This window comes from Zosterops lateralis (genome assembly GCF_965231275.1).
Source record: "Zosterops lateralis genome assembly, chromosome: 21".
Classification (NCBI taxonomy): Eukaryota; Metazoa; Chordata; class Aves; order Passeriformes; family Zosteropidae; genus Zosterops; species Zosterops lateralis.
In genome coordinates, this window is record NC_139781.1 from 4,636,277 (window position 1) to 4,649,407 (window position 13,131).

At 43.7% G+C, this 13,131-nt stretch overlaps 1 protein-coding gene across 2 annotated transcripts; it reads left to right on the forward strand.

Moving 5' to 3' along the window:
* The first annotated feature begins 563 nt into the window (after positions 1-563).
* Positions 564-6,499, forward strand: SLITRK4 (SLIT and NTRK like family member 4). Of its 2 annotated transcripts, none has more exons than XM_083876434.1 (2): positions 564-619; positions 3,228-6,499. In XM_083876434.1, the coding sequence occupies exon 2, from the start codon at positions 3,278-3,280 to the stop codon at positions 5,789-5,791; it is 2,514 nt and encodes an 837-aa protein (XP_083732560.1). In that variant the 5' UTR covers positions 564-619; positions 3,228-3,277; the 3' UTR covers positions 5,792-6,499. The 2 variants fall into 2 exon arrangements, with proteins under 2 accessions (XP_083732560.1, XP_083732561.1); XM_083876435.1 differs by lacking the exon at positions 564-619 and adding an exon at positions 1,500-1,503.
* Positions 6,500-13,131: the final 6,632 nt, after the last annotated feature.

Consider the following 13,131-nt stretch of genomic DNA (forward strand, 5'->3'; position numbering starts at 1 on the left):
ATTACCATTTTAAAGTGTATTATGAAAGGCACAGTCAATAGGAGTTGTTAATTAGCAGAATCTGCTTAGCACCAGCGCGCAGCGTTTGAGGATTTCTCTTCCATCAGCCTGCAGCTGTTACCTAAGCAGAGAAGGAATTTCACCTAAGCACAGAGAACGAGCCAGAGCAAATCGCTGCGTTGCCGTAAGAACGGCCCGGGCTGTGTCTCCTCGCAGCGATCCCGCTCCACAACTGCAATTCACATTAATGCAGCATCCTGCCCACTCACTTTCCACCTCTACTTTTGTTTCAAGCCGGGAGGGGAGATCACCAGGAAAGGCGGGGGTAGAGTCCTTTTCTTTGCCTCCTCTCTCCTTCCCCCGCCGGGCTCTGCGGCTCCGGGGGCCGCGCTGGCCCCGTCCCGCCCGCGGGCCCCTCCCGCCCATGGCACCCCCGCGGCTCCCGGGGGGCTCCTCCCGGCCCGGGGGGCTCCTCCCGGCCCGCACGCCCCGCCCGGGCCCGGCGGGGGCGCAGCTCGGCGGCTCCCCGGGAGAGGCTCCGGCTCCGGCTCCGGCCGCGGCGATGCGCCGGGATTGCTGCCCCGGAGCGGCGTGTCCCTGCCCGCCGGAGCGGCGCTGGGTGCGTGTCTGTGTCTGTGTGTGTCTGTGTGTGTGTGTGAGCAGTGTGTGTGTGAGCAGTGTGTCTATGTGTGTGAGCAATGTGTGTGAGCAGTGTGTGTGTGTGTGCGCGGGTGCGCGTGTGGCGGAGGGGAGGGGAGGGGGCTCGGTGCGCAGGGGGTGGGCGAGAGCACAGCAGTGCGATGGGAGCGGGCGCCCGTGTGCACAGGGATCCTCTCCCCGGCCGTGTGCGGGGACCGCGGCGGGGCAGGGCTCGGCCGGGCGGCTGCTGCATGCGGCGGAGCCCGCGGGCTTCCGCAGCGCCGGGCTTTGCCCTCCTCGCTCCGCCGGCCCCGGAGCGCAGCCCAGCGGGGCCGCGGACACCCCGCCGGGCGCCGAGGTAGGGACAGGGACGGGGCCGGGCAGGAGCCGCCGGGAGCATCACCGAGGGCGGCGGGCGCCCGGCAGGCGTGTGAGTGCGGGCGGGGGGCACGGCGGGGCCGCCCGGACCCCTGGGCGTTTTCGTTCCTCTTAATTATCCCGAAGGATTTTGTTTTCATTGCTGTAATAATTGCCGGTGCCGTTTCAAAGCCGGCGCTGGCGGAGGGGGGTGGGGGGCGCTGTGGGGGGGGCGGGGGTGCACACGACGAGGCGACAGTGGCTCCCTGCCGGAGCCTCTCTGCCATCGCACCCGCCGCCTCCCGGAGCCCCGGCCCCGGCACCGGGCACGGCAGCGCTGCCTCTCCCCATCCTTCATCCCTGCCGGGAGAGCGGGGCCGCCGCCGGCCCGGAGAAGCCGCTGGAGGTGTGGGAGGGACGGGGAGGGGAGGGGGGAGCAGGATGTGCGCAGCGGGACCGGGGAAGGGGGTGTGTGGATGGATCTGCTGCGGGCCGGACTTTGCGAAGGTACCGGGGCGGGGGGGGCTCGGCGCGTTCGGCGGCGGAGAGAGGAGGGACAGCCGGGGGGATGCGGGGCTGCCCGTGCCCGCTCCCGCTCCCGGCCGGGCTGTGTGCGCCCCCAGCGCTCTCGGCTCTGCCCGGAGCCACAGGGGGGACGGGGCTCCAGGGCACAGGGGAGCCGGCACCGGCCGAGCCGGATGCGGCAGAACAATTGCGGTAGCGCCGGCGGTGCCGGTCGGGCTCCCCGCCCCGCGCCAGCCCCGCACAGCCCGCCCGCCGGGCACCGCCGGCAGGAGGAATGAGGGGCTGGAGCGTGGGCAGGCAGGAGACGGGAGATGGAGCGCCGGGGACAGCGGTCCCCCTGGGGCAGCGCCGGCCGGGCTCGGGAGCCTGCGGGCATCGGCAGCCGCTGCTTCCCCTGCTCCCCACAAGCGGCCTCCTTGACCCCTTCGGCCATCCCTTCTCTCATCCTTCCTTGTCTCTCCTCTGTGCTGTCCCTCTCCCTCTCGTCCTCCTGTCTTTGCTCGTCCCTTGCAGGTCCCCCGGCACATCGCCTCCCCTCGTGTCTCCCCTCCAGCCCCGCTTCTCCTCCCTGCAGCTGCCTCCTGCTTTCTCCACTTTTCCTTCTGCCTCCCTCCTGCCAACTCAGTGGCTTCCCACAGCAGGAAATAAAAGGGACAAGTTGGGAAATGGGGGTAATGGGAGGATGGAATGTGTGTGTGTGTGCAATGTATTGATTATTGACTGATTTGTTAAAGGGGGGGGGGGGGGGGGGGGGAAGCTTACCTTATAACTCAGAGCAAATGCTGTGGCTCGAGTTCTTCTGCGTAAAAAATGGCAGCTCAGCTGGCCTGACTATATGCAAAGGGATCTTATCAATGCAGGAATAAGAGCAAATTATATAATGTTTTAGGGGGGAAAAAAATAGTTCTGAGATTCCAATAGTGTCAGGCTGGCAGACTGTGGTTCTGTTCCGCCCTGCGAGTCAGTGTATCGTTATTCCTGGGGATGGGGCTGTGTGCTTGTGCATGCTTCTTCCATGTCTGTGTGCTTCCACTGGTCACCCAGAGCTGATCTTGTTTGGTGGATAGTTTTATTTCTGCAGTCAGTTTACCACCTACTTATTTAAACCAGATATCAGAAGTGACAGAAACAATGTGTGTGCATGCCTATGTAGCCCTTGAGTGGATATCTTTATCATAGTGATGTATCTGTATGTGTTACTGCTTCAGACACATATACTGAGCATTGCCATTGCTTCTTGTGTCAGCATCTCCATCCTTTCTGTGTCGTGCTGTCCCATCCCAGATGTTTGGGCATGCATAACATCAGCATTTGTGTTTAATATCCCTGAAATGCACAGCAGCATATGAGCAATGCACAACTGAGGGGAGTAAATATGCATAAAATTGGAATCTCCTCTGGTTATTTTACTTGGTTAGTTATGCATGCTTGGCATGCACAAGAGAGAGAAATACATTTGACAGACCTGAGAGTTATTTGTGTTTGTCTACAGAAATTTACATTCCGTGTTTGAAATCATCCCAGCTCCCGTGCGTTTGTTTGGTTGTTAAAGCCTTTCATGTTACTTTAAATTCAGTTCTTGTAGTTTGTCTATAATCCTTGGCAGATACAGTAGCTCAGTGGTATACAATTTCTAACTCAAATGACGTTTTGGAACAATGTCAACTGAAAAACGTTTTCTTTTTCTTTCCTTCTTTCTTCTTTAGATTCTTTATCTTTGTTCAGGAGCCTAAGGTTGCTTGCTGATCATAAGAAGATGATTCTGTGGCTCTTTCTGGTTCTGTCATCTCCAGTTTCTTCTACAACTGCAGAGGCTGATATATCTGTGGAAATTTGCAATGTTTGCTCCTGTGTGTCAGTTGAGAATGTACTCTATGTCAACTGTGAGAAGGTTGCAGTCTACAGACCAAATCAGCTTAAACCACCATGGTCTAATTTTTACCACCTCAATTTTCAAAACAACCTGCTAATTATTCTGTATCCAAATTCCTTTCTTAATTTTACACATGCAGTGTCCTTGCAACTGGGTAATAATAAGTTACAGAACATTGAGGGAGGGGCCTTTATGGGTCTTAGTGCATTAAAACAGTTGCACTTGAACAACAATGAATTAAAGATTCTCCGGGCTGACACTTTCCTTGGCATAGAGAACTTGGAGTATCTCCAAGCTGACTACAATTTAATCAAGTTTATTGAACGGGGAGCCTTCAATAAGCTTCACAAGCTGAAAGTCCTGATACTTAATGACAATCTGATTTCGTTCCTTCCCGATAATATTTTTCGATTTGCTTCTCTAACCCATCTGGATATACGGGGGAACCGAATACAGAAGCTTCCCTACATTGGAGTTCTGGAGCACATCGGGCGGATTGTCGAATTGCAGCTGGAAGACAACCCCTGGAATTGTACCTGTGATTTGTTGCCTTTGAAAGCGTGGCTGGAGAACATGCCCTACAACATCTACATCGGGGAGGCCATCTGTGAGACGCCCAGTGACCTGTATGGAAGGCTGCTGAAGGAGACCAATAAGCAGGAGCTGTGCTCCATGGGGACGGGCAGCGATTTTGACGTGCGCATTCTGCCCCCCTCTCAGCTGGAGCCCGGCTACAGCACGCCCAACGGCCACACCACCCAGACATCAGTGCACAGATTAGTCACAAAGCCTCCAAAAACTACAAACCCTTCCAAGATCTCGGGGATAGTAGCAGGCAAAGCGCTGTCCAATCGCAATCTCAGTCAGATCGTATCTTACCAGACCAGGGTGCCTCCCTTAACTCCTTGCCCAGTCCCTTGTGTTTGCAAAACTCATCCTTCAGATTTGGGATTAAGTGTTAATTGCCAAGAGAGAAACATAGAATCGATGGCTGAGCTCGTACCCAAACCTTTCAATGCCAAGAAACTGCACGTGAATGGCAATTATATAAAGGATGTGGATACTACAGATTTCGCTGAGTTTGAGGGGCTGGATTTGCTGCATTTAGGCAGCAATCGGATTTCAGCGATCAAGGGAGATGTTTTCCGCAACCTTACAAATTTACGGAGATTGTATCTCAATGGCAATCAGATAGAGCGTCTGAGCCCAGAGATGTTCGCTGGCCTCCACAATCTGCAGTATCTGTATTTGGAATACAATGTTATCAAAGAAATCCTAGCAGGCACCTTTGACTTAATGCCAAATTTGCAGTTGCTCTACCTGAACAACAATCTTCTGAGAAGCTTGCCAGCGTACATTTTTGCTGGTGCACCACTTGCTAGACTGAACCTGAGGAACAATCACTTCATGTATTTACCTGTAAGTGGTGTTCTTGATCAGCTAAAATCTCTTACACAAATAGATTTGGAAGGTAATCCGTGGGACTGCACTTGTGATTTAGTTGCTTTGAAACTGTGGCTTGAAAAGCTCAATGACGGTATTGTGGTGAAGGAGTTGAAATGTGAAACACCCGTGCAGTTTGCTAACATAGAACTTAAGTCTCTGAAAAATGAGATCCTCTGCCCCAAACTTTTAAACAAGCCATCTGCTCTATTCACTAGTCCCATGCCTGCTGTTATTTACACAACACCACCAGGACCAGTCCGGAGTCCTCCTGGTGGCCCAGTTCCATTGTCCATCCTAATCCTGAGCATATTGGTTGTGCTGATTTTAACGGTGTTTGTTGCTTTCTGTCTTCTCGTTTTTGTGCTTCGGCGCAACAAAAAACCCACTATAAAGCATGAAGGGATTGGAAACCAAGAGTGCAGTTCTATGCAGCTGCAGCTAAGAAAGCACGATCACAAGTCAAACAAAAAAGATGGACTGGGTGCAGAGGCCTTCATTCCTCAAACCATTGAGCAGATGAGCAAAAGCCACACCTGTGGCTTGAAGGAGTCTGAAACAGGCTTCACGTTTGCTGACCCACCAGGGCAAAAAGTCATTCTGAGAAATATGAATGACAAGGAGAAAGATTTGTTGCATGTGGATACCAGAAAAAGACTTAGCACAATCGATGAACTGGATGAGTTGTTCCCTGGAAGGGATTCCAATGTATTTATTCAAAATTTTCTTGAAAGTAAAAAAGAATACAACAGCATAGGGGTCAGTGGCTTTGAAATACGTTACCCAGAGAAACTGCAAGACAAAAAAAACAAGAAATCTCTCATAGGTGGTAATCATAGTAAAATTGTAGTAGAACAAAGAAAAAGTGAATATTTTGAACTAAAAGCTAAACTTCAAGGTTCACCTGACTACCTACAAGTCCTTGAAGAACAAACAGCTTTGAATAAAATATAGGTCATACAATCTTATTGCCTACAGAGGACATTTATTTAATGATGAAAGTGCCTTTTGTTGACTTTTAACTTCCAAATACTATATTATATTGATAGGCATAGAGGTATACACAGGTGTGTCCAAGGGTGTCTGATTAACTGTAGCTGCGTACGATTTGTCAAGTAGAGGAGAATTTCCTTAAATAGATTTTACTCCATAAAGCTCATGCCCTGTGGAATCCTGTAGGGATACTGCAAACTCTATTGCCAAAGGGATGCTTTATACACGTTACACTGAATTTAACCTCAAGAGGCATATATGTTTTGTATCTTAAAATGCAAACCATCGTCTCCTTGTGATTTGTTAGAACAAACACAAGAAACCTGGTACTGATATTTGTACTTCAGCTGGGTCCTTCATCCTGCACGTGGATTTAAGTTGGTGGAACTGGAGTAACCCTTTGATTTGTGGTGTTCTAATGGCACTGTTCAAAGCTTATCTGGAAAGTAACAAGCATGCAAAGAGAGAACATTCAATAGTATGTGTAAATTGGTTCCATTTATGGGCTGCATCTTGAAACCACTGGAATTATAATGTTAAATTGTGCAAATATTTGTTTAAAATATACCATGCATTACATACCTATGAAATAAATCTGACCACTTGAAGCATACATGTCTATACAGAAAATTATACAAAAAAAAAAAAAAAAGAAAGAAAGAAAGAAAATAGTTCAAGCTGACTTCTGCAGTACTCGCGACATCTGAAGAAAATATTTGATATTTATGCAGAATCTGTTCTAAGACTCATCTCCAATTAAAACTAGAGTTCCTTCTCAGTTACGTGAAACTCTTGCAACCCCAACAGGTTGTCCAAAATTGTCAAAGTGCTTACTGTGTGAGCGTAGCAGAAATTATTTTTGTAATATAATTCATATTTATGAAATACTTTGTATACTACATAGGAAAAAAAAAAAATATGTACTCCTTAATATGTATTTAATATGCCTGACTTGTTTTCCTGATCACAATGCATTAATCATTCAGTATAAATAAAACCAGAACAATATACCAAACAGCAGCCGGGGATGTAATGTATAGCATCATCCAGAATTAAGTGATCAGATATAATAATATAATTAATAATAATAATAATAATAATAAAATTGTTCTGTACTATTCTTGTGAGATTAGCATATCACCTTATTTCAGATTTGTTACCAATGGTGCGTTTTAAAATAGGTTGATTAGTTTTTTAGTATTGTGTCCCAGGCAGTTATTTGCCATCAGTTTTCTTGCTTTTCAGGTCTCTACAGCTTAACCTGAATTCTTTTCACAAGTATTTAAGTATTCACGCTAAGGGGAACGTTGTTGTTTTACATGCAGAAGTTTTCTGTTCTTATCTCTCTGGCTGCTGTTAGTCAGCAAAACCTGATCAGAACAGTGAACAATGTGGCAAATCCTGTCTAAACCCCCAGTGAAAATGGATATAGTGGTCTCAGTTCAGAGGACTGTGTAGCTCATAACTGGAGAGCAGAAACTTGCCTTTGTCAGAGCTGAATCTGAATAGCCAGGAAAAAAGGGAGGAGAATGGAAAATCCCCATTGTATCTCACTGATAGGTGGTTCTTTGACATGAGAATGGAGATATATGGGTAAAGCAGCCCACAGCAAATCCATGAGATTAACAAAATTTCTTTGACTTGGTGAGCTTTGGATAAGACTCTCTTATCTCCTTTGCTTTTGGAACCTTAACCTCTCCCTACCTTTTATAATCAATACATAAGTCAATTAAGATAGCAGGATATAAACATGAACGTTTTTCATGAATTTGAAGCTAGCAAAAATTAGAGCAAGTCCCAATAATAATACTGTGGAGAGGGCTGTGTCAGCTATTTCCAATATAAACCTCTAATTTCAGGGCTTTATGACACTGAGTTGAAATTTTTATTCTGGAATGATACTTGGCAAACAGCCTGCAGTATATTTTTATCAAAATAGACCAAAAAAAATAAAATAATAAAAAAAAGCACTGCTTCTGTATTTAAGAGAAAGCAAACAAAACATTTCTCTACTTTCAGACATACATTTATGCTCTTTTGACTTAAGAAAGAGGGTGGTTTTATTCTTTTTTCCTCCATACTGCAAAGTACATACATGACTTCAGATAATAAAATGACGAGAGAGATAAATTAATGGCTGAGTTTCTTTCAAAGAGCTGCATCTATCCATGCACAATAATTAACTTAATTCAGAATGTCATGGGGATTTTGAGGACATGGATGCTGCATGCACACGCAGTTCTGCCATAAAAAGCTCCTAGCTGGCCAATGATGCAATGCATGGTTTGGATGAGAATGTGTGAGTTTATTGTCTGTGGGTTAAGGAGGATCCACGATGCTCTGTGTCCTCGAGGGTGTGTCCAAATTCCCTGGGGTTTGCCAAAGCAGGATGTGTCTGACACACTCGGTGCATTGTCACTGGCATGTCCTGTATGATTCCTCCTGAGAATAATTCAGAAATAATTTGAAGTTATTTGGAAATCATTTGGAAATAATTTGAAATTTAGATTTGTGTGTCCAGGTTCCCTGGGGTTTGCCAAAGCAGAATGCATCTGACACACTCAGTGCATTGTAACTGGCATGTCCTGTGTAATCCTCCAGAGAGGAATGTGCTAAAAATATTAAAAACAGCAAGTAAGGAAACATTGCTAAGTGATGGTAAAACTGATGTGCTTATGACTTGTGTTGCCCTGAGAACAGTGATAGATGATCATACCTTCCTCAGCTAAAAAAAATGAAGTTTTTTTTTTTTTTGTTTTATTTTGTATTGTGAGGTTTTTCTGGGGATGTTCTTTCTGCGGTTTTTTGCTTTATTTTGGTTTGTTTTGGTCTTTGGAGTGTTGTATTCTTTTTGCTGATCAAAAGAACTGAACCGTTATGCTGTACCATTACACTGGTCAGAGTTTTCTGATCACCGAGGCCCCAGTTCCAGTAAAGCACTTCACCTCCACCTAAACCATGTGCAGAGGTAATTCATAAGGTAATTCTATGAGGTAATAATTAGATACCTAGCCAAGAGTGGGGCTCAGCTAGAGTTTTGTCATTGACTTCAGAACAAGCCAGCTCAGAACCATTGTATATAATCCATAGAAGCCTAGTGACTCATCTGGGGTTATGCAGTTGAGTGTAGGTTCACCAGCATCACCAGTAAAGGTTGCACAAATCTGGACCTCCCTGTAGAAATTGTCCCTGAGTGTTCTACAATGTGTGGTGCAATATGTAGGCATAACAGTGTGAGTGAGGAATGCAGAAGCTGGCGAAAAACACTATTTTTCCCTGTGGAGTTGTTACTTTGAATGGCAACCTGAGTTTGTTTTTTCCATGTTTTGAAGCGGTGTATGTGTCTGCACAGCAGTTTTAGTGTGATGTCCATTCAAATCTCTGGTCAGTCTTTCTGAGAAGGTGACTCTTGGGTGTGGCTTAACGGGTCTGTCTGTTCATTTTATTGGTTTGAGTGGCCATGCTTGTAAAATGGCTGTTGAGACCCATAAACTAAACCAGTGAAGGTGTTGGCATTATCTGTTTGTCTCCATTGTATTATAAAGAAGTTTCCATTTTTAAAATGAAATCAATAAAGTGTAGTCGTTTCCTTGAAAAAGAAAAAAGGATTGTGCAGTTTTATCAGAGAGCAAATGCTGCGGTGCGAGATCACGAGAACAGGTGATTTATGTTTTGCATTTAGTGTTCAAGATTGACAATAATGCAGCAATCTAGTATAAATATATTTTTAAATGCTTTTTTTTTTTTAAAGCCATAATGATGATATAAATTATAAAGGCATGGCCTTGTGAATAATGTTAACAAATGTTTCAGAATCAAGAAAAAAAAAAAATCCAGAACTTGATGGTGGTATAATATCTATAATATCTTTTGCATGATTTGTATGTTGATATTGTATGAAATGAGCACAGTGAGACTTTTTTTTTTTTTTTTTTTTGGTTGCATCCAAAGAGTTAGGAAGGAAATATAACAAGAATGTATTTATAATCACTCTATTTTGAAATAAAGTAAAGAAAACAAAATGTATTGGCTTTACCCTGTTTTGATCATTACTATTTTAGTTTATAATTAAGACAGATACTTACGACATCCAGTCCAATGTAAAACACAGAAACCTATTGTTCATTAATTTTGTTTGCCTTCATCAACATCAAAATACTAGTCAGTGTTGACTTCATAATTTGTACGAAATATTAATAAAATTGTTTGGTACTATTGTATTTCTGAAACTAGACTTTGTTAAGTGCCTGTCATATTCTCTTTTGGATTATCTGTATATGGATGACAAGGAATGTGTTAAGCAGTTATGCAGTAATGTTTTCTAACCACCTCAACAATTTGTTGTATTTTAGAAAGTTTTTCTCATTTTCTGTTGTCCAACAAAATCTTCCTTTTCCCTGTTATGCAAATAATCCCTCCAAAGTCATTGTTTTGGGGTTTTTTTTTCCGTTACTACCAGAAGCAGAATTTGGATTTTAGTTGGATTCTCAGTTCTTCAACCCAGAAATGCTTAGAGGAACAATTACATAATGTTATGGGCATTTGCTTTGATTCTGCTGTCTTCTTATTAGTCATTTTCAATGACAATTTTTCAGAGGAAAGAAAAGTTCATTTGTCCTTAGAAGAAGCAAAACCACCAATCCATCTACCATTTCATTTGGTTAGGTTACTTTTATAACTGAAAGTTGCAAAGACTCCTTTAGGTAGTTAAACTTCCAATTATATATTTTGTAGTTAAAATGGTTTACAAAGCCTCATCAAAATCTTCATGGCAAGGGAGAAGAGCAGGAGCAGAGTTACATTTAGATTAAACATTCCCTGTTGTGCAGGGTTTAACATGCATTATAATGGCAGCACATGAGAATCAGGATGGGACATGGAGTGGAAAATCAGGACTTGATACAGATTTTTTTCACTTCTAGTTGAAGTGTGACAGTAGGAAGGTTGAAGTGTAGCATTAGTTGAGAAAAGTCTGCATATAATATTCCATATCATTTCTTTCTAAAGAAAAACTCAAGAACTAAGAATTAATTATTCATGTTTTGATAATAAGTGTGAACTGCTTTCCTGAATGCAGAGGAACTTGAGAGTTTTCTGTTAATGTGTTTTGTCATTATTAGTCTTTATTTCCAGTTTCAAATCACTCATCCTTATGTGTCATGATTGATGCTGTGTTGGAAAACAAAAATAAGAATATTGTTGCTCAGGGACATACTCTCCTCAGAAATTTACCAATGTTAATCCAGACTGACTGAACAGACCTCAGTGGAGTAAATCCTCCTCACCCTAATGAACAAAAAAAGCAGAAAGTACAAGATCTATCTGTGACTGAAATAAAAATAAGTAATTTTTGACTTGAAATGTAATATAATCTTGCTTTATACTCTGTTGATTTGTGTGGTAAAGCTGTTACTATTTTCAAACGACAGACGAAGTGAATCCTGTGTCTGTTTGATGTCAGTGGAACTCTCCAATGATTCAAGAGCTGTGGCTGTCCCAGAGCTGTACTATGGGTACAAAACTGTATAAATTTGCTGGTTTATACATACACTTGGGGTAGATCTCACATAAAATACAAACAGTATCTTAACAGTACAATTTACTTGCTCCCTGTAATGGAGAGCAAAGTTACTTTGCTCTTGGTTTTCATTAAGTAGGGACTTTATTGCACATATCTTCATTTTACTGCTAATTTTACTTGTACCCACTAGCAGTTCTTGAGATTATTAATTCATTGTCTGGAAGCAGCACATTTCAGTCTGTTATTTTTAAAATACCAGTTGCTGGTAACAGACAGATACTGAGTTACATTGAATTTCCATTCCCCAAGTAATAATTCCATAAATAATTCCTCAAAAGCACAATTAAGATCAGATAAAGAAAATTAAAAGTCCTAGTTGTTACTAAATGTGATTTTTTTTGTTTGTGTGTACGTGAAGGCTTAACACAGTGTAGTGCAACTCTGATGGGTAACAGAGAAACAGAAATCTGAAACTAGACTTTGTTAAGTGCCTGTCATATTCTCTTTTGGATTATCTGTATATAGATGGGAAAGGATCGTCCATATACAGATAATTGTCCATCATCCTCACTTCTCTCTGGTCTTTGTTTAACCAGGAAACAGAAAGTGATCTTTAAATGGTTTCGTCCTCATTTTGTAACAGTAGAGAAACAAAGAATATTCCTAAGTGTCCCTCATTCATGAGGATTTAATTTCTTGGGTTAATTTCATGTAATTTCCTAGAAATGTGTGCACTGTGACCTTCCAGAGCATCCTCTCACTCCGTGCTCTCATTTCACTTTCAGGGAGCCAGTCCTTTACAGCTGAAGGTTTTTCTAGGCTTGGGTTGGTGGCAGTTTCCAAAGAGGCAGAAGAGTGGGATTTGTCAGTTCCTAGAAAACAGCTAAAAAAGGCAAACTAAGAGCCTGTCCTGGATGGTTTATGAGTCACTTCACATGGTGCATGATCCAAAAAAGAAATGTAGGAAATGGTTTAAGCTTCTGTTGGGAAGTTTTGTGCTGGGCTTTGGAAGCTGGACAGTGGTGGCTTTCCAGGACTGTGAGTGGTGCAGTGTAAAGGAAATGTGCTTTATCCAGCTGAATCCTGACAGGCTGTGACTAAACCCTGCAGACATCTGCACCCACTTACCTGAGCTGGGCTTTGGTGTCACTGCTCACTGAAAAATCCTGCACAAATTACTGAGGTTGAACCAGAGGTGGTACAGATTTCTCAGGGATGCTTTTAACCAGGATGTGGATATATTTTTGTGCACTCTGTTTGGGTTTAGGGATCAGTCTGCCAAATAATGCTGAGCAGTGGATTTGGGAGGGGCTCTCTCCATGTGCTACATCAGTGCTCACATCTGAATATGAGGCACTGTGCAGGATGTACATCTCAATGAGCAGAGTCACAAAGGGCAGCATGTTTTGACAGATTTTGAGCTCTTCACTGCAAGAAACTGCAGGAAAGGATGTAGCATACAGCAGATTTTCTTGCTCCCTGGCAGGATTTCATAGAGCCTGTGAGTCCTTCTCAGCAGGGTATTCTACTTGTCTGTACACTGCAAATAAGGCTCCAGGTCACCAGGCTCGTGTATGTGCAGTCTGTGTTTGCTTAGACCCAAAAATAGTTTCGTGGAGAAGGGTAGGAGAATAACTTCCTCTTCTTTACTTTTTTTTTTTTTTTTTCTTGAAAAGCGAAATGGGCTGAATTTGAATTTTTCCAGACTGAAAAAGAAAAATACAGGTATTTTAAAGGACGGTCCCATTGTTGGTTAATACCTGTACTAATAAAGTATTTT